This window comes from Leptonychotes weddellii, chromosome 7 (assembly GCF_054177405.1).
Source record: "Leptonychotes weddellii isolate Sample4059 chromosome 7, ASM5417740v2, whole genome shotgun sequence".
Classification (NCBI taxonomy): domain Eukaryota; kingdom Metazoa; phylum Chordata; class Mammalia; order Carnivora; family Phocidae; genus Leptonychotes; species Leptonychotes weddellii.
The window spans coordinates 106,127,362-106,148,212 of NC_138375.1; the positions used below are offsets into that span (position 1 = coordinate 106,127,362).

The 20,851-nt window shown below is 38.6% G+C and overlaps 1 protein-coding gene across 1 annotated transcript in view; it reads left to right on the forward strand.

The window, feature by feature from the left end:
* The window catches only part of LARS1 (leucyl-tRNA synthetase 1), a 71,460-nt gene that overhangs the window by 35,053 nt on the left and 15,556 nt on the right, over positions 1-20,851 (forward strand). The window contains exons 16-25 of the mRNA XM_006733178.3: positions 1,741-1,826; positions 1,921-1,986; positions 2,084-2,166; positions 2,569-2,707; positions 3,055-3,267; positions 5,313-5,370; positions 8,183-8,246; positions 17,276-17,459; positions 18,490-18,580; positions 19,735-19,875. Coding sequence (XP_006733241.2) covers positions 1,741-1,826; positions 1,921-1,986; positions 2,084-2,166; positions 2,569-2,707; positions 3,055-3,267; positions 5,313-5,370; positions 8,183-8,246; positions 17,276-17,459; positions 18,490-18,580; positions 19,735-19,875 — 1,125 coding nt within the window. The remainder of the gene's footprint in view (positions 1-1,740; positions 1,827-1,920; positions 1,987-2,083; positions 2,167-2,568; positions 2,708-3,054; positions 3,268-5,312; positions 5,371-8,182; positions 8,247-17,275; positions 17,460-18,489; positions 18,581-19,734; positions 19,876-20,851) is intronic.

Here is a 20,851-nt window from a genome sequence, read left to right on the forward strand (position 1 = left end):
CCAACTTGCATTCCCACCAACAGTGTAAGAGAGTTCCCTTGGGGAAGCCTTTATGTTAGCCTTGATATTAGTTAGAGCTTCTTGAATTTGTTAGATTCCTCCCAAAAGAGTCTTCCAGTTTCTGGCTTAAAAGAGCTAAGCTAACTGAGCATTCTGGGAGTTGAAAAGATTGCTAGGGGGAATACCAATCCCCAGTGTGCTGACTTTCCAGTTAATTCATTTATTCCCACTGTGATACCCATAACCTCAACTTAGTTGGTTGAGTTATTCTCTCATCCTCTCCAAAAAAATACACCTTCATTGTTCTGCTGGCATAGGGAGGGGCAGTTGCAAATCTGTATAGTGTGGGATTAGGGTATCTGGGGTTCTAACCTCTTCTTGAAAAACTTCAGTTAGTCCCCTTACTTTCAGCCTCATGTTGCCTCCGCTTCCAGAACTATCTTGTACCACAAATTGTTGAGTTTTTTGGAGGTTCTGTAATGCAAATTGGATGGCTTTTCACCTTCTCTGCTGCTGGTTTAGGATTCAGCTAGCTTTCTTCAGCCTGCTAAATATCCTGTTTTTTAGTTTCGAAAATTTGATTGATATTATTTTTGTCCTATTGTTTTGTCTCTGTAAGTTCATGCTGTCAGAAAAAAGAAAAACCCTCTTTGTTGTCATTTTGTTGAAATTTTGAGAGGCAGTAGAGTTAAATGTCTGTTTTTAATTTACCATCTTTAAACCAAAGTCCTAGCTATTTAACAGTTTGAAGAATTACATTAAAAACACAGAAAAAGGAATCATTTTATGAATAACAATGTTGGATTTATTTTTTAAAAATAGCCTGATAAGTTTGGGACCATAATATGTTAAGAGATGTTTATAGTTGATAAATAATTAAATTCATGGTTAGTTTTCTAGTGGGCTTTTTTTTTTTTTTTTAAGATTTTATTTATTTGACAGAGAGAGACACAGTGAGAGAGGGAGTGGGAGAGGGAGAAGCAGGCTCTCCGCCGAGCAGGGAGCCCGACGCAGGGCTCGATCCCAGGACCCTGGGATCACGACCTGAGCTGAAGACAGATGCTTAACGACTGAGCCACCCAGGCACCCCTAGGGGGCATTTTTCATGACACTATAAATATTTAGCAACAATATTTTCCATGTTTAATTTTTGTGCATCTGTTTTTTTAAAAGCAGTGGTTCCATGCATTTAATTTCATAATTTTTTATGTTTTTATTCTAACAAGGATAAAAGGCTTCCATAGGCAGTCTGACCTTCAGACCACAGAATTAGAAACTATTGAACATCTTTTACATTCTACTGAAAAGGAATAATCTAATATAGGAAAGATGATCTGTTGACAAAGATGCTCACCTTTTCAAAAGCAAATGTTGTATAGAAAGAAAGGCAGATAACTTCTGGGAAGAGGGAAGACATAACAAACATGTGGGGTTTGGGTTATGGGTGGTGTAACATTTTTTTTTTTTAAGATTTTTTTAATTTGTTCATTCGAGACACAGAGATAGAGAGAGAACACGAGCAGAAGGAGAAGCAGAGGGAGGGGGAGAAGCAGGCCCCCCACTAAGCAGGGAGCCCGATGTGGGGCTCCATCCCAGGACCCTGGGATCATGACCTGAGCCGAAGGCAGACACTTAACCATCTGAGCCACCCAGGCGCCCCAACATTTTTTTAAGTTGTTTTTATTATCCCTGAGGAATAGAGATTGACTTAATATCTGGTATATTTTTGCTTTTGTTTAGGGAGATGCATTTATTTACATGGAACCAGAGAAGCAAGTTATGTCCAGATCTTCAGATGAATGTGTCGTGGCCCTGTGTGATCAGTGGTTAGTCTCTCTTACAGAAAGAAATTTCCTTCAGTTACTTTACTTATCCTTTTGACTTTTATTTTTTTTTTTAATCAATCTTTTCACTCCCAAGGTACTTGGATTATGGAGAAGAGAACTGGAAAAAACAGACATCCCAGTGCTTGAAGGGACTGGAAACGTAAGAAGGGAAAAAGTGATGAGGGAAGGGAGAGGAGATGAGAAATGTGGAAGATACTGAATGTGAAGGAAGACACTTTATCTTTTACTCTCTTCAGATTCTGTGAGGAGACCAGGAGGAATTTTGAAGCTACCTTAGGTTGGCTACAAGAGCATGCTTGCTCGAGAACTTACGGTTTAGGTAATGTACACTTCAAATTCTTCTGTTTGAAAGACTTTGCCAGTTACATGGCAAATTAGCACTTTTACCTTTTCTCCCTCTTTTGTATTATTTTTCTGAATTGGAAGTGAGAGGCTTCAGTTAGAGGGTGAAGGGAACTAGGAGGTGATGCCCTACCATCTACCTGGTGGTAGAAGTATGACCCACATAACTTTATGGATTTTTTTTTTAATAGAAAGTTTCTAGTGCTTTAGCCATTTGGATTTTTATTTACCAGTCTATTTTATTAAGTATTCAAGCACATTTAAGACCTTCTTAAAATAAGGAGCTTTGTAAATGCTATATGCTTTGAAAATGTGGATTCTCTAGATGAAGTGTCTCTTGAGTTCCTCATGCATTGATTTTTTTCTTTTTATCTTGCAGGTACTCGTCTGCCCTGGGATGAGCAGTGGCTGATTGAATCACTCTCTGATTCCACTATTTACATGGCATTTTACACAGTTGCACACCTGCTGCAGGGGGGGAACTTGCGTGGACAGACAGAGTCTCCGCTGGGCATCAGGTTGGTAAATAGATGAGGCAAAGGAGTATAGTTTGTTAGCAAGAGATATGATCTTTTGATTTACATGCTGAAAGTTCTTTTTTTTATTATTTAGTTTTCATAAGAATTCATTTAGCAGAATTTTGTTACGATGTTTTCATTTTTTTTGCTGCTACACTGAGAAAAAGTAATAAATAGTCCCTCTCCTGTTGTTACCATTTTTCATTCTTATCTGAGTCTATTGTCATCATTTGTTAGTGTAACTATATTAAGAGAGAGATTCCTACTTCATGATTAGATGAAAATATTAATTCTTTCAAAGAAATTACCTATATATTTTGTTGTTGTTTGTTTTATTTTTAATACAGACCGCAAGAGATGACCAAGGAGGTTTGGGATTATGTTTTCTTCAGGGAGGCTCCATTTCCTAAGACTCAGATCCCAAAGGAAAAATTAGATCAGTTAAAGCAGGAATTTGAGTTCTGGTATCCTGTGGATCTTCGAGTGTCTGGCAAGGATCTTGTTCCAAATCATCTTTCATATTACCTTTATAATCATGTGGCTATGTGGCCAGAACAAAGGTGAGTGCTAAAAAGGCTGTAGAAGGCTGTAGAAGTTACTATGCAGGGTATAGTTAGGTTCGCCAGTTGCCTTCTTTTTCTTCTGTTAAATGTATACTGAAGCAGAAAGCACACCTTCTCCTATCTGTTACATCTAGAAATCCTCATACTTACTTTGGGCTCACCAAAGCACGTCACATTTCATACCTTGACAGCCTTTCAGTACTTTATTTCACCTGTTTTGTGACTCTGACCTCTTAGGTACAGAAATAAAGGTGATTTAAGACAGAGCCTAGAACATTAGAATTGGAAGGAAACATCCCTTTAGAGCTCAGAGCCCCAAGGTTACAGCATTAGTTGGTAACAGTATTCTTTTTTTTTTTTTTTGAGAGAGCATGGAGGGGAGGGGCAGAGGTAGAGGACGTGAAAGAATGTTAAACAGGCTCCACATCCAGCATGGAGCCTGACACAGCGTTCTATCCCACGAGATGCCTAAGATCATGACCTGAGCCAAAACCAAGAGTTGGACACCTAATTGACTGAGCCACCCAGGAGTCCCTGGTAGTGGTATTTTGACTAGAGTCTGAATCTAAGCAGCATTTTTAATCCTGTGTGCTCAAAAGTAATCCTTCTATCATCTTCCCTCTTGACCCAGATATGTCTCTGTGCCTTTCCTTCCAGTCTCTCAAGTAGCCTATAAAATAGACCCCTCCCTCTGTTCAAATTTCATTTCCTATCACCAAAACAATCTCATGTGACTTCCTGTATTTAGAATGAGATTACATTTTCTTTCTCAAGAGTAAAAGGAAGATTTCAAAGTAGAGGAATAAAATAAATCTGATGTGGTTCTTGTTATCTGATCTTTTGTTGTTATTGTTTAAAATGTATTTTCGGAGAAATTGGATATCTCAGAAGTACTTGTTGGTAATATGGTTGAGGCTTCATCCCTTTGCATCAAGTTTTTGACATGTATTAGACTTTACAAATTATAGGTAAGTAATAACATCAGGTACTTGTAAGTCATAATGATCAGTAACACCAGGGGCGCCTGGGTGGCTCAGATGGTTAAGCGTCTGCCTTCGGCTCAGGTCATGATCCCAGGGTCCTGGGATCGAGCCCTGCATCGGGCTCCCTGCTTGGCGGGGAGCCTGCTTCTCCCTCTCCCTCTACTGTTCCCCCTGCTTGTGCTCTCTCACTCTATCAAATAAATAAATAAAATCTTTTAAAAAAAAAAAAAAATGATCAGTAACACCAGGCACTGTTCTAATCACAACAACTCATTTAATTTTCATTACAACTTTTCGAGGAAGGTCTATAATATCCTCGTTTTACAGACAAGGAACCTTACTGAGGCATAGAGAACTCAAATAATTCACCCTGAGTTACCCAGCAATGGCAGAATAAGGATGCAGTCTGGCTCAGGACTCTTGTTCCCAACCACTATCCTCGCATAATCTCATTGCTAGAATGAATGAGTGGTACATACATAGTTCAAAAATTCGAACAGGTCATAAAAGAAAAAAGTAAAAAGGGAACTTTGACCCTTGCCCCCACATCACTCTACTTCCCATAGGTAATCCCTGCCACTGCTTTCTTATGATTTCTTCTAGATGACATGTTTCTGAAAAAACCAGCATCAGATTATTTATTTAAGTAATCTCTACCCCAGGGTGGGCCTCGAACTCACGACCCCAAGAGCAAGAGTCATGCTCTTCTGACTGAGCCAGCCAGGTGCCCCATGCTTTTTTTTTTTTTTTTAAATTATACAAAGATGCCACATTGTAGACACTTTTTTCCCCCATGTAATGTTTCTAAGATCTATTTATATTCACACATCTAGCCCTGCCTGAATGAATTACATAGTATTTCATTGTATGCCTATGTAACCAGTCCTTTACTAATGGACACTTCTTGTTTTCATTTGTTTCCTGTTATGAGCAGCACTCCATACATTTGAACATTTGTCTTAGCAGACTGTTACAAATCTTTCAGCATTTACCTCAACTTTTTAAGCTTAAACTTGAACCTTAAAGTTTTGTTTTGTCTTTAAACATTTACCTATAAAGTGACAAATGGCCTGCTGCTGTGAGAGCAAATGGACATCTCCTCCTCAACTCTGAGAAGGTAAGAAAGTTTAAAATTCTGCAGAAAACTTTTCAGATGTAGGAAGTTGTACTTTTTTTTTTTTTTAAGATTTTATTTATTTATTTGAGAGAGAATGAGAGAGCGAGAGCATGAGATGGCGGAGAGTCAGAGGGAGAAGCAGACTCCCTGATGAGCAGGGAGCCCGATGCGGGACTTGATCCTGGGACTCCAGGATTGTCACCTGAGCTGAAGGCAGTCGCCCAACCAACTGAGCCACCTAGTCTCCCCAGAAGTTGTACTTTTTAAAGAAATGAAGAGTATAAAAATCAGTGTTAATCTTCCATTTAAAATGTTTAAGACTACCAGCATAAATTAGGGAGTGATTGGAGTAAATAGTATTAACTGAGGGGAGGGACTGGGAAAACTTACCTATTTTAACATTTGTATTTAGAATGATAGAAGGTGACACAAATTGTGACTGGAGGAGAGAGAGAGGGAGAGAGATAAGAAATATAAAAATCCTAGCATTGTGACCCTAGAATATCTTTCTCATTAAGTTGAGAAAATAATTTGGTGGGATTTGTTCTATACTGTGGTCAGCCACTGAATTAAAATAATAGAGCTTTGGAATTTGTAGGATTCTTAACTGTTATTTAATGCTTCTTCCCAGGCAGTATACTATATATCTCTCTATACTACTACTGCTTCCGGTATTGTTAAAACTACTAATATATAGGATTTTTCATAGGCTATGTAAGACTTTATCTCATTAATCAATGTTTTCAAACCTCATGACAAAGCCCTTGCTTACCCTGTGATGCTTTTGTGCACATTTGAAAAGGGTACCCTTCCTCACCTAAACTGAAAATTGCTTTGTTATTTATTTCTTAGTGATAATATTTGTAGCAAGTTGATTTTGTTACAATCAGTGAATTTTGCTACAACTGATGGAATATTAATTGGAAAAGAGTATTCTTTGCTATAAATATCTGTCATAATGGAAATAGGTGTAGATTTATTTTATTTTTATTTTTTTTAAAGATTTTATTTATTTATTTGAGAGAGAGAGAATGAGAGAGAGCACATGAGAGGGGGGAGGGTCAGAGGGAGAAGCAGACTCCCTGCCGATCAGGGAGCCCGATACGGGACTCAATCCAGGGACTCCAGGATCATGACCTGAGTCGAAGGCAGTCGCTTAACCAACTGAGCCACCCAGGTGCCCAGAAAATAGGTATAGATTTAAACAAATAGCAGATGGTATGAATTGCAAAATTAAATATCATTTTTAACTGGTGCCCTAATATTGAAAAGGAATAAAAAAGTTCATTTAAAATAATCTCTCTTTTTAAAGATTTTATTTATTTATTTGACAGAGAGAGACACAGCGAGAGAGGGAACACAAGCAGAGGGAGTGGGAGAGGGAGAAGCAGGCTCCCCGCCAAGCAGGGAGCCCGATGCGGGGCTCGATCCCAGGACCCTGGGATCATGACCTGAGCCGAAGGCAGACGCTTAACAACTGAGCCACCCAGGCGCCCGCATTTAAAATAATCTCCATATTGGGGGTGCCTGGGTGGCTCAGTCGGTTAGGCGTCTGCCTTCGGCTCAGATCATGATCCCAGGGTCCTGGGATCGAGCCCCACATCGGGCTCCCTGCTTGGCGGGGAGCCTGCTTCTCCCTCTTTCTCTGCCTGCTGCTCTGCCTGCTTGTGTTCTCTCTCTCTGTCAAATAAATAAAAATCTTTAAAAAAAAAATCTCTATATTAGACTGAAAAACAGCTCTTTGATTAGAAGCATGGGCTCTTTTATAGATTTTTTAGATCAACAAGGACTTTTGGTTATCAAACTCATTTTTTACTTTGTAAGGCAAAGTGGCACTATATATATACATTTTCATGTTTGTATATATGTGTATGTGTGTATATAAATATAAATTGTGTTATAACGTGGCATTTTCTTTGGTCTCAACGTTGTTGTACTATACATTGTACTGATTTTATTAGAACTAGATACTTTATTGCCATGTAGTAGAAGACTGGATTATCACCTCTCTTTGGTATCAGCAAAGTTCTGATAAAGACAACAAATTCTTTTCTTTTTAAAGATTTTATTTATTTGAGAGACAGACCAGGAGAGCAAGTGAGAGAGAGCAAGAGAGCACATGCAGGGGGAGAGGCAGAGGGAGAAGGAGAAGCAGATTCCCTGCTGAGCAGGGAGCCCAATGTGGGATTCGGTCCCAGGTCCCCGGGATCATGACCTGAACTGAAGGCAGACCCTTACCCGACTGAGCCACCCAGGTGCCCCAAAGACAGCAAATCCTTAAATAGTAAAGATTGGGAGGCCGTGCACAGTGCATCCTTAAATGTGGTGTCCTTAGGTAGAGCACAACTTGAAACAACCACTTGTTGTGAAGCCAGCGAAGTTCCCTAAAACCCTAACTCTGATGTCATATGCTAGTCCATTCATTTCTGAATGATTCTCATTGCTCCAAAGCTCTTCTTTATGACCAGCTGTAATGTTCCAGAGATATTGTGGAATCATTATGCATGTCTAAACCGATTTCTAGGGGGCAGTATGGCCTACTGGAAAGAGTAGTGCATTGAGTATCAGACTTGAGACCTGTCCTAGCTCCGTCCCTGCCTAGCTGAGTGACCTAGATAAGTCACTGTATTAACTGGATTTCAGTTTCCACCTCTGTAAAATTAGTGCAAGATATCTTTTGCTTTCCCCCTCTAATTTTTTTTTTTTGTCTTTATTTGATTGTGGCTAACTTACTTACTTTGATTTGGCTGATTTGGTTTATTTTATTTATATATATTCTTAATAATGCCTGATCATTGACTTTCTGTTTCAGATGTCGAAGTCCACAGGCAACTTCCTCACCTTGACCCAAGCGATTGACAAATTTTCAGCCGATGGTGAGTATTATTGCTATTATATAGGGTCTGATTCTTTTCAGATTATAGAAGGCAAGTTAAAATTATTGTTTCAGTTTTACTGCTTTTTTCTTTGCTTTTTCCAGTACTTGAAAATACATTTTCTTTTGTGTATAAACAATGTAAGAATTGCTGATGTGATCTGTTTAGGAACAAATTCAAGCTAAGATTATTAGAGTCTTTTTTAAAAAGAAACTCATTGTAATTGCTACCTGGCTTGTTTCTAATTTCTTACTACTTGTAAGATTAAAGAGTTGGTTTGTAGAGATGTTGACTATGAAGGTTTTCCAATTTCCTTCATACTTGATATAAATATAGGTGACTTGAACCTGGGATTATTCGTTTTTTTCAAGAAATATTTTCTCCTTGGCCTCAGTACTGATTTCATCATTACTTTGTCCAGGGAAGAAATGCACTGTCTGATCTGAAGGAACCATTCATTGCTTTGGTCCTCATGGCATGTCTTTCCACGGATCTTGGCTTAGCACAGTTTGAGGCCATGCTGAAGGGATTGGGAAAGAACTAACCTAACTAACTTTGAGAAACAGTGTTTTGACTGGACGCTGTAAGCCAAAAAGAACTACACACAAATACTGTAATTAGTAAAACTATTTCTTACATGAGGTGTAGGTTAGCAATTCTGAAACTAATTTTATGTGTGGACTGGGATTGAACAAATAAATTTATTGTGGATGAAAGCTCACTATTAAAAAAGATACAGATAATAAAGGGGGAATGCTAGAATGTACCCTGTGTTGTTGGTTTGGAATTGGCAATTTCCAATGGTTTTAATTTTATATACAGACAGAATGACATAAAAATAACGTAGATGTAGGGGTGCCTGGGTGGCTCAGATGGTTAAGCGTCTGCCTTTGGCTCAGGTCATGATCCCAGGGTCGGGGGTTCAAGCCCCGCATCGGGCTCCCTGCTTGGCGGGGAGCCTGCTTCTCCCTCTCCCTCTACTTTTCCCCCTGCTTGTGCTCTCTTGCTCTCTCTGTCAGATAAATAAATAAAATCTAAAAAATAAAATAAAGACTGAGAGTAATAAAAAGAGATATTATGTAACAATAATTAGTTACAAGGTGTAATGAGAAATAACAAGAAATACTGTGGCGGGGGCCAGCATAGGGGGCGGGGGGACCGAAAAGAATAACGCTCACTGAAAGGAGCAAGAAGAAATGCTGCAGACTTTTCAGTTTTTCTATTAAATGACTATTGTGTTGGTGATAATAACAATCCTGACATGGCTCAGAGGATTAAAAAAAAAAAGGTAAAAAAAAAAACCAAAGGTAGCCGTATATGGTAGGTTAGTATATGTGCATACATTTCCCTAGCCGTATCTGCTGAGAGGGCTTATGAGCAGTGACACGCTAGTAGCAGGGACACACCTGGCATTTAGATCTTGGTTTCTAAATACCATTCTCCAATAAATGGAACTCGGGTGCCTGGGAGAAGTGATTGATTGGTGGGCTGGAGTAGGAAAAATACAAGATAAGCATGAAGCATCTTAGGGTGCCAGAGAATGAGGAAATGTTTCAGTAAGGATGAGGACATTTGCAAGGACACAGATTTATTTAAGACAGAAGATTGTGGCAGAGTAGGAGGAGGACCCTAGGCTTGCCTCGTCCCATGCATACAAGTAGATAATTACCAAATCATCCTAAATACCCCAGAAATCTGTCTGAAGACTAGCAGAACAAACTCCACAACTAAAGACAGAGGAGAGGGTATACTGAAGAAGGTAGGAAGTGCAGAGATGTGGTTTGGGAGAGAAACAGGTCATGGCCACTGACAGGGGGTGGGGAGGTAGGTAGGCACAGTTGCAGAGAAGGGCAAGAGACAAACTAGTACACAGGGGAGTGCACAGGGAAAACAAATCCCCATAGCAATTGGCTTGGAAAGTGAGAGGGCCAAAATTTCATGAGTTCTTGAAACCAATGGAGCTTAAAGCCTGAAGTTTTAAAGGTCACTGTGTTTGGCTCTGGGAGAGCTCAGAGCACATTGGGGCTGCTCTTGGAGAGAAGGCTAGCAAACATGGTGTAGACATAGAGAATGGAAAGTGATCTGAAGAGTGCCTGGGGCACACAGTGGGGCGGTTAGTTGCATGTCACAGAGAGGCAGTGTTCACAGAGAAACCCTTCCAGGAGCAAAGGAATTGGCAGGTGCCGATTCCCTTCCCCACCCCTTAGCATATGCATAGGGCCACCTGCAGGAAGCAGCACAGTGCTGACACTTGCCACCTAACTTGCTTACACCAAGCCCCACCCCTCCATGCTCTGGTAAAACTACCACTCCCAGTCATGCTTGCCTCAGTCAAGCCAGCCTGGCAGGCTCCCTTCCCCAAAAGACCAGCTCAAACCCCTGCCCACACTGTGTTTCTCACCCTAAGAGTTTGATGTGTCCTTGGTTCTGGCAGCGACAGATCTCATTTCACAAGCAGATCAGAGCACACCTATTTAAAATGCCACCACTTTCAGGCCAGGGACCAAACACTGCCCACAACAAGCAAAGAGAGCCTTTGCAGACCACTGGCCTGAAGGATAAAGTGGCCAGGACAAAACGGCGCATGCAGCACATTGGAGACACTCCTAGGAGCACCAGGCCCTGGGGAACAGGGGCTACTATACAGTAGGGCACTACAGAACATCTTCTTCATAAGGCCATCACCCTCAAGAACAGGAGATATAGCTGACTTTCCTAACACACAGAAATAGGCACAGAGATTTAGACAAAATGAGAAGACAGAGAAATTTGTTCCAAATGAAAGAATAGGACAAAGCCATGGCTGGAGATCTAAGTGAAACAGATATAAGTCACATGCCTGATAGAGAATTTGAAGCAGTGATCATAAGGATACTCACTGGACTTGAGAAAAGAGTGGAGGACATCCCTGAGACCGTTAACACAGAGATAAGCAATACCATAACAGAGGAAAAGGCTCAATAGACAAAATGAGAAAGATGCTTGATGGAATGAACAGCAGGCTAGAAGAAGCAGAAGAATGAATTAATGACCTAGAAAACAGAGTAATGGAAAGTAATCAAACTGAACAAAAGAGGAGAAAAGAATTATGCAAAAAGAGAATAGACTTAGGAAACTCAGTGGCTCCATCAAACGTAATAACGTTTGTATTTTTAAATAATCTCGACGCCCAACATGGGGCTCGAACTCACAACCCTGAGATCAAGAGTTGCATGCTCCACCAACAGAGCCAGGCAGGTGCTCTTACAAGAGACTCATTTTAGACCTAAAGACACCTGCAGATTGAAAGTGAGGGGATGGAGAAACATATGTCATGCAAATGGATGTCAAAGGAAAGCCAGAGTAGCAATTCTTATATGGACAAAATAGATTTTAAAACAAAGACTATAACAAGAGTTAAAGAAGGATACCATATAATAATAAAGGGGACAGTCCAACAAGAAAATGTGAGAATTGTAAATATGTACCCAAATACATAAAAAGCTAGTAACAAACATAAAGGAACTAATTGATAATAATGCTATAATAGTAGGGGACTTTCACACCCACTTACATCAATGGACAGATCATCTAAACAGAAAATCAACAAGGAAACAATGGCTTTGAATGACACACTGGAATGGATGGATTTAACAGATATATTCAGAACATTCTGTTCTAAAGCAGCACAATACACATTCTTTTCAAGTACACATGGAACATTCTCCAGAATAGATCACATATTAGGCCACAAAAAAAGCCTCAACAAATTTAAAAAGATCGAAGTCATACCATGCATCTTTTCTGACCACAATGCTATGAAAGTCAGAAGTCAAAGCTAGAAGTCAATTACAAGAAAAAAACCTGGGGCGCCTGGGTGGCTCAGTTGGTTAAGCGACTGCCTTCGGCTCAGGTCATGATCCTGGAGTCCCGGGATCGAGTCCCACATTGGGCTCCCTGCTCAGCGCGGGGTCTGCTTCTCCCTCTGACCCTCTTCCCTCTTGTGCTCTCTGTCTCTCATTCTCTCTCTCTCTCAAATAAATAAATAAAATCTTTAAAAAAAAAAAAAAAGCAAGAATAAAACCTGGAAAGACCACAGATACATGGAGGTTAAATAACATGCTACTAAACAATGAGTGTGTCAACTAGGAAATAAAAGAAGAAATAAAAAAGTACATGGAAACAAATGAAAATGAAAACAACGGTTCAAAACCTTTGGGACAAAGCAAAAGCAGTTCTAAGAGGAAAATTTATAGCAGTATAGGCCTACCTCAAGAAGCAAGAAAAATCTCACATAAACAACTTGACCTTATAGTCAAGAGCCAGAAAAAGAACAACAAACTAACCTTAAAACCAGCAAAAGGAAGGAAATAATAAAGATTAGAGTAGAAATAAATGATAGAGAAACTAAAAAAACAATAGAACAGATCAGTGAAACCAGGAGCTAGTTATTTGAAAAAAATCAATAAAATTGATAAACCTATAGTCAGACTCATCAAGAAAAAAAGAGAAAAGGCCCAAATAAATAAAATCGCAAATGAGAGAGGAGAAATAACAACAAACACCACAAAAAATTAGAATATTATGAAAAACTCTATGCCAACAAATACAACCTAAAAGAAATGGATAAATTCCTACAAACGTATAACCTCCCAAAACTGAAACAGGAAGAAATAGAAAATTTGAATAGATTGATTACCAGTCAAGAAATTGAATCCGTAATAAAAAAACTCCCAACAAACATAAGTCCAGGACCAGATGTCTTCATGGGTGAATTCTACCAAATATTGATTGATTGATTGATTGATTTTATTTGTAAGTGATCTCTATACCGAATGTGGAGCTCAAACTCACAATCCTGAGATCAAGAGGCGCATGCTCCACCGACTGAGCCAGCCAGGCACCCCTCCCACCAAACATTTAAAGAAGAGTTAATACCTATTCTTCTTATACTATTTTTTTTAAAAAGATTTTATTTATTTATTTGACAGAGAGAGAGACAGTGAGAGAGGGAACACAAGCAGGGGGAGTGGGAGAGGGAGAAGCAGGCTTCCTGCTGAGCAAGAAGCCCGATGTGGGGCTCGATTCCAGGACCTTGGGATTATGACGTGAGCTGAAGGCAGCCACTTAACTGAGCCACCCAGGTGCCCCTCTTCCCATACTATTCTGAAAAATAGAAAAGGCAGAAGATCTTCCAAATTTATTCTATAAGGCCAACATTAGCCTGATACCAAAACCAGATAAAGACACCACAAAAAGAACAAGAAAGGCCAGTATCTCTGATAAATAGAGATGCAGAAATCCTCAACAAAATATTAGCAAACTGACTCCAACAATATATTAAAAAAAAAAAAAACATTCACCATGATCAAGTGGGATTTATTCCTGGGTTGCACGGGTGGTTCAGTATTCACAAATCAATCAACATGATACATCATATCAGTAAGAGAAAGGATAACCATATGATTGTTTCAGTAGATGCAGAAAAAGCATCTGACAAAGTACAACATCCATTCATGATAAAAACCTTAAACAAAGTAGGTTTAGAGGGAACATACCTCAACATAATAAAGGCCTTAAATGAAAAATCCACAGCTAACATCATCCTTAATGGTGAAAAGCCGAGAGCCTTTCCCCATAAGGTCAGAATCAATACAAGGATGTCCACTCTCACCACTTTTATTCAATGTAGTACTGGAAGTCCTATCCACAGCAGTCAGACAACTTGCAGATGATATGGTACTGTATATAGACAACCTGAAAGACTCCACCAAAAAACTGCTAGAACTGATACACGAATTAAGTAGTCTCAGAATACAAAATATATCTACAGAAGTCTGTTGTGTTTCTATATACCAGTAATGAACCAGCAGGAAGAGAAGTTAAGAAAACAATCTCATTTACAATTGCACCCAAAATAATAAGAAACCTAGGAATAAACCTAACCAAAGAGGTGGAAGACCTGTACTCTGAAAACTATAAAACACTGATGAAGGAAATTGAAGATCTCAGAAGGAAATGGAAAGATATTCCATGCTCATGGATTGGAAGAACAAATTTTTTTTTTTAATTTTATTTATTTATTTGACAGAGACACAGCGAGAGAGGGAACACAAGCAGGGGGAGTGGAAGAGGGAGAAGCAGGCTTCCTGCAGAGTAGGAAGCCCGATGCGGGGCTTGATCCCAGGACCCTGGGATCATGACCTGAGCCGAAGGCAGATGCTTAACGACTGAGCCATGGAAGAACAAATATTTTTAGAATATCTCTGCTACCCAAAGAAATGGCTAAAATCAACAACGCAAGGAACAACAGGTGTTGGTGAGGATGTGGAGAAAAAGGAAGGCTTGTGCCCTGTTGGTGGGAATGGAAAGTGGTGCAGCCACTGTGGAAAATACTATGGAGGTTCCTCAACAAGTTAAAAATTGAACTACCTTATGATCCAGTAATTGCATTACTGGGCTTTTACCCAAAAAACACAAAAACACTAAATTCAAAGAGATACATGCACCCCTATGTTTATAGCAGCATTGTTTATAATAGTCAAGATATGGTAACAGTCCAAGTGTCCATCGATTGATGAATAGATAAAGAAGATGTGGTATGTATACACACACACACACACACTCATGCACACTGGAATATTATTCAGCCATAAAAAGAATGAAATCTTGCCATTTGCAACCACATGGATGGAGCTAGAGAGTATAATATGAAGTGAAGTAAGTCGGAGAAAGACAAATACCATATGATTTCATTCATGTGGAATTTAAAAAACAAAACATGAATATATGGTGGGGAGGAGGTGATGGAAAAAGGGAGAGAGAGAGGGAAAGAAGCCATAAGAGACTTTTTTTTTTTTTTAAGATTTTATTTATTTATTTGACAGCGAGAGAGAGAACACAAGCAGGGGGAGCAGCAGAGGGAGAGGGAGAAGCAGGCTTCCCGCTGAGCAGAGAGCCTGATGCGGGGCTTGATCCCAGGACTCTGGGATCATGACCTGAGCAGAAGGCAGACGCTTAACGACTGAGCCACCCAGGCGCCCCAAATATTTTATTTATTTATTTGTTAGAGCACGAGCAGGGGGAGGGGCAGAGGAAGAAGCAGACTCCCCACTGAGCAAAGAGCCTGATGTGGGACTCAGTCCCAGGACCCTGAGATCATGACCTGAGCTGAAGGCAGATGCTTAACTGACTGAGCCACTCAGGTGTCCCCATAAGAGACTCTTAACGATAGAGAACAAACTGATGGTTACCAGCGGGGAGGGGGGTGGGGAGATGGGCAAAATACGATGATGTGGATTAAGGAATATGCTTATTGTGATGAGCACTGGGTGATTAAAGTGAAAAAAAAAAAAGGTACGGGAGCCAACTGGAAGGAGCTCTCAATTATCCAAGCTAGAACAATTTAAGAAATAAATTGATAGTGTTGGATTGTAACCCAGTGAATAGGTTGAATATTTGTGAGTCCATATGGATCTAAATAATAGTTGAATAAATGAGTAAGTGGGGGAGTAGGGGCAGCTCTTCCTTTCCGAAGAGTTCATATTAATAAATGTATAAAGACTGAGTGAAATACAAAATCACCATTAGGCAAAAATTACAGTAATAATTATTATAGGCAAGATCTGCCAATGGTTGCCAAAATCAATGGGTGTACGTTTCTGGAAGAAACAAGATGTTTGTATATTCTCAGAGTATTTCTGCCAAGATATTTTTTTAATCACAAAAAGAAAAACAGTTTATAGTCGAGAAAACTTGACAGACACTACCTCAGTGATGAAAGCTTGCAACACCAGTAATTAAGTCGCATCAATATCATGTACCTCCCTGGTAGTGATGCCCTGAGAAGACATACAGCATCACTTTTGGGATATTCTTGCCAGAGGTTCATAAGCTCAGTCTAATCATGAGGAAAATCAGACAAACCAAGTTTGGAGAAATTCTATTAAATAACTGACTAGTACTCATCAAAAATGTCAAGGTCATGAAAGACAAAGACTGAGGAACTGTCACAGATTTGAGGAGACCAAGAAGATAAAATGATTAAATGCAATGTAGTTTTCTGGATTGGCTCCTGCAACAGAAATAGGATATTAGAAAAACCGGTGAAATTTGAATAAGGTCTATAGTTGTACTAATGTTAGCTTCTGGTTTTGAAACCATGGTTATGTAAGTTGTTAACATTAGGGAAGCCCATTAAATGGTTTATGTCTATTCTCTTGCTGTCTTTGCACCTTTTCTTTGAGCATAAAATTATTTCAAATAAAAAATGTTTTGAGCTTCTTGTATATTGGAAAGCATATTTAATGCATCCATAACTTAATGTTACATGTTCTCATCTCCCCCCTTTTAGGCACAAATGGTAAACAATACATACTCTTCTGAACTTTTCCTTTTTCACTTACCACTTCATATTTGAGATCACTCCATATTGATACATAAAGAGTTTTCCACACTTTTGCAGCAATACAGTGTTCCATTGGAAGGATGTCTTGTAATTTAATCAGGGTCTTTTTAATGTTTTTTTCAATATTTTAGAATGGAAGATTTTGGTTGAAAAGTAAAATTTTGTTAGAAAACTTAGGAGCATCTGCTTTTAGAAAGAAGAAATTAAATGTATTTTTGTATATGTAAGGCACCAGTGTGTTCTCTCATGCATTAAAATATAATATTTTGCTGCCTCCAAATGAGGCTGAGATGTTGATAGGGGTCTGTATTTCCAGTTTATCATTTTCTTCCTCTCCTTCATTCAAGACCACTTTACCTCATTAACTCAACCAATGTGCCTGGGAAGAAATATGTATTGATGCTAAATGTATGCAAATCAATACAGGTGATTCACATATTTGAACAACATTGTGGATCCTACTTTTGGTGGCTCTTATTTTTGTTGTTGATCCATGGCGGTCGTTTAAAGCATCTGCTATTTCTTAATTTCGATGTAGGTTTTGCAGTATACCCAACTGCAAAGTATACCCATCGTTGATAGTCATTAACCACATTTCTTCTTCCTCTTCTTCTTCTTCTTCATTGTCGTCCTCCTCCTCCAGGAATGCGTTTGGCTCTGGCTGATGCCGGTGACACCGTTGAAGATGCTAACTTTGTGGAAGCCATGGCCGATGCAGGCATTCTCCGTCTGTACACCTGGTTGGAGTGGGTGAAAGAAATGGTGGCCAACTGGGACAGTCTGAGAAGTGGGCCTGCCAGCACCTTCAATGATAGAGTTTTTGCCAGGTAATCTGTCGACTCCAGCCCGTGGTACTTTAGAGTTGCCTAGTCCTCCTGCACTTTTAAGTTTTTTTTTTCCCTCCTAAAATAAATTAGATGTTAATAATAGCTACTATTCATTGCAAGCTTACTTGTTCTAGGTACTCTGCTAAGTGCTTTGCATCCATTATCTGATTTTAGCTTCACAGCTTATATGATAAAGATATTATTTGCTCTATTTTATAGTTAAAGAAATTGAAGCTTAGAAAAATTAAGTATTTTATTAAATGCTTCAAAGCTAGTGATTTCAGTTGGGGGTTATGAATTTGCTTCTTTCTCATAACCATTTTACCATGCTGTCTTGCATTAGAGAAGGGCAGCATGGTTAAATGAAAAGTAGATTCTAAGAAAAAGAGAAATGTCAATTTTTTTCTTTTAAAAAACATTTATCATCATCTTTGTATCAGGAGCCATCTTAAGAACTGATTCCCATTACAAAGGTGAATGGGACTTGATCCTTCACTCTAGTTTAGCAGGAGAAGAAAACACTTATCAAACCCATTACAAGTATAGTTATCGGGATAGAGGGAATTTACAGGAGATGGCATGTGCATTCTGGGTTTCTTGAAAAATAAATGGATTTTTACAGGGAGAGGAGAAAGCCATGGAAAGAGTGATATTTATTTGAGGTACAGTATATGGAGGGTAGAGTAGGAGATCAGACACATTGGGGCCAGATTAGGCTAAATTATGAAAGGCCTTTGGTAGCATGAGAAAATTTTTTTTAATATCCAATGTCACTTGTTTAAAATGCAGCAAGTAAACCTGACCACCTTTGTTAAGCTAGCATTTTGGGCTTCCTAATAAAGTTTCCATCCAGAAACTTTTAGACAAGGACATCGTTAACTGTGTTACAGTTAAGTGGTTTTGTGGTTGAGTGGTCTTAAATGTTTCAGGCGTTGTTCCTGTTTTACTGTTCACTAGTATATGGGGCAGTTTTTTATATCTTTGTGTACTTGCATTTAAACTCAGTTATCTTTTTTTCCCTATTCTATAGTGAGATGAATGCAGGAATTATAAAAACAGATCAAAATTATGAAAAGATGATGTTTAAAGAAGCTTTGAAAACAGGGTTTTTTGAGTTTCAGGTAGGCTATTCTTTTAGTAGTTATAAAATATGTTAGTGTGGATATGATGTATTTCACCCTTTTTCCTTCCTGCTATAATCTAAAGTGGAGACTGAAAATATTGCCAAGCAATTTTTAAATTCTTCAGTGGATTGTGGTTTTAAATAATTTTCTTTGATCCTCTACTGTGTTTATTTAAGTATTTCTGTTTCTAATTGAGCTATGAGTTAATAAAGAGGTTAAATCTACAAATCAGCCACATTTTCCAGGAGAACATTTTTATTTTTTATTTTTCAAAGATTTTATCCATTCATTTGACAGAGAGAGAGCACAAGCAGGGGGAGCAGCAGGCAGAGGGGGAGGGAGAAGCAGGCTCCCCGCCTGAGCAGGGAGCCAGACATGGGGCTCGATTCAAGGATCCCTGGATCATGATGACCTGAGCTGAAGGTAGACACTTAACGGACTGAGCCACCAGGTGCCCCTGGGAGAACATTTTTAAATTGGTAAAACAACGGCAAAATTGTAACTAATTGCCTTTAGTTTGAAATCAAGCATTTTCTGATGTTTTCCACAAGGTGTCAGTGTTTCCTTAAGTTTGGCAGTTCAAGGGCTTAAAAATGTAGGTTTCCTCAATCAGTTTTGTAAAATATCACATTGGGATTTATGTAACTTGGTTTTCATAGATGTGGTTAAATAAGGATAAGTGCTGAACATAGCAATGTGTCCTATTTATAGCCTTTTTGATAATATCTTTCTTATAGGCTGTTCAGAGTATCATCAGCCCTTAATACACATGCAACTTCTATGTCTGTTACAAAATGTCTTTTTAAAAAATTTTTCTTGAGAATCATTAATACAAAACCATAATATCCTTTGACAAGGATTGATGAACATTTAATTGCAAGTTGTTAAAAATGTAAAACCAGGGCACTTGGCTGGCTCAGTCGGTAGAGCTTTTGACACTTGATCTCGAGGTTGTGGGTTCGAGCCCCACATTGGGTGTAGAGATCACTTAAAAAAAATGAAGTAAAACCTTTATGAGAATTCATTATGGAATTTTTGAAAGACTAAAAGCTTAAAAATGCATTAAAATAGAGGCACTGGATTTTTTTTCTTTTAATTTTATTTTAAAGAAGTATGGGGAGAAAAATGGCAAATAATTTCACATCTTACAGGCTGCGAAAGATAAATACCGTGAATTGGCCATAGAAGGGATGCACAGAGACCTTGTGTTCCGCTTTATTGAAGTTCAGACACTTCTCTTGGCTCCGTTCTGTCCACATTTGTGTGAGCACATCTGGACACTGCTGGGAAAGGTACCTGTATGTGGTTAAGATGTTGTGGGCTGTTTTGATTTGGCCTTATTAAATAAATACAGTAATAATGTTACTTAAGAAGAAAAGACTGAAAAAAATATTTCAGGAATAATGTTGGATTCATCATCTTGTAATTATTACAACAGGTTAAACTGAAGCTACCTCCTCTTTAGACAGATACATCGTGTGTGTGCCTTTATTTATATACACACAGTGGATGTATTTTAAAAACATGTGACTGCATTTTGTTTAGTTCATAATTCTTGTTAGGAAATGTTAAAGTACATTTGAATATATTTAAAAAATACGTTTAATTTGAATACATGTATAACTAATACTGTTTTTCCAACTGTTAAAAAGGTGAAAATATTGAGAATGATATAAACGACTGTTATGAGCAGCTTATAAACAAAGATGGAAGTGTATATTTGCATAAATATTTTTATTTTATATAAAATTTCTGGCATATGTAGGGCTGCATATTCAGGGATATTGTATTAGTCTCCTTACTGTGAGGATAAATGCAATTATTTCTCCTAGGCTTGTAGATAAACAGATTGGCTGGTTTAATGATTTCTTTTCATCTTTATTAGTCAGGCTCTTTTGTATTTTTTAATGCATGAACAGTGTAAAAGTGTGCTCGTGATGCATATACCAAATAGCTATACTTTTAATACTGTATGTATTAATAGGATAAAAACTGAGAGTGTATAAATTTATGTAATAATGATTAAATTTAGGCAAATTAGCATTACATAATTTTCTTTGAAAGTGAGCATATGTGTGTGGGTATTAATGCACTTGTACAAATGGATGCTCATTAAGAATGTAGAGTCAGACTTCACAGCTTGAATTCTAGGGAACATTAGATCAGGGGCTGTGGAAGTGTGTTATGGGTAGTCAGGTTTGAACTCCGAGCGCGCAATTACAGATGGTAGTCTTGGTATGGAACTGTAATCAAGAACCATAAAACAGG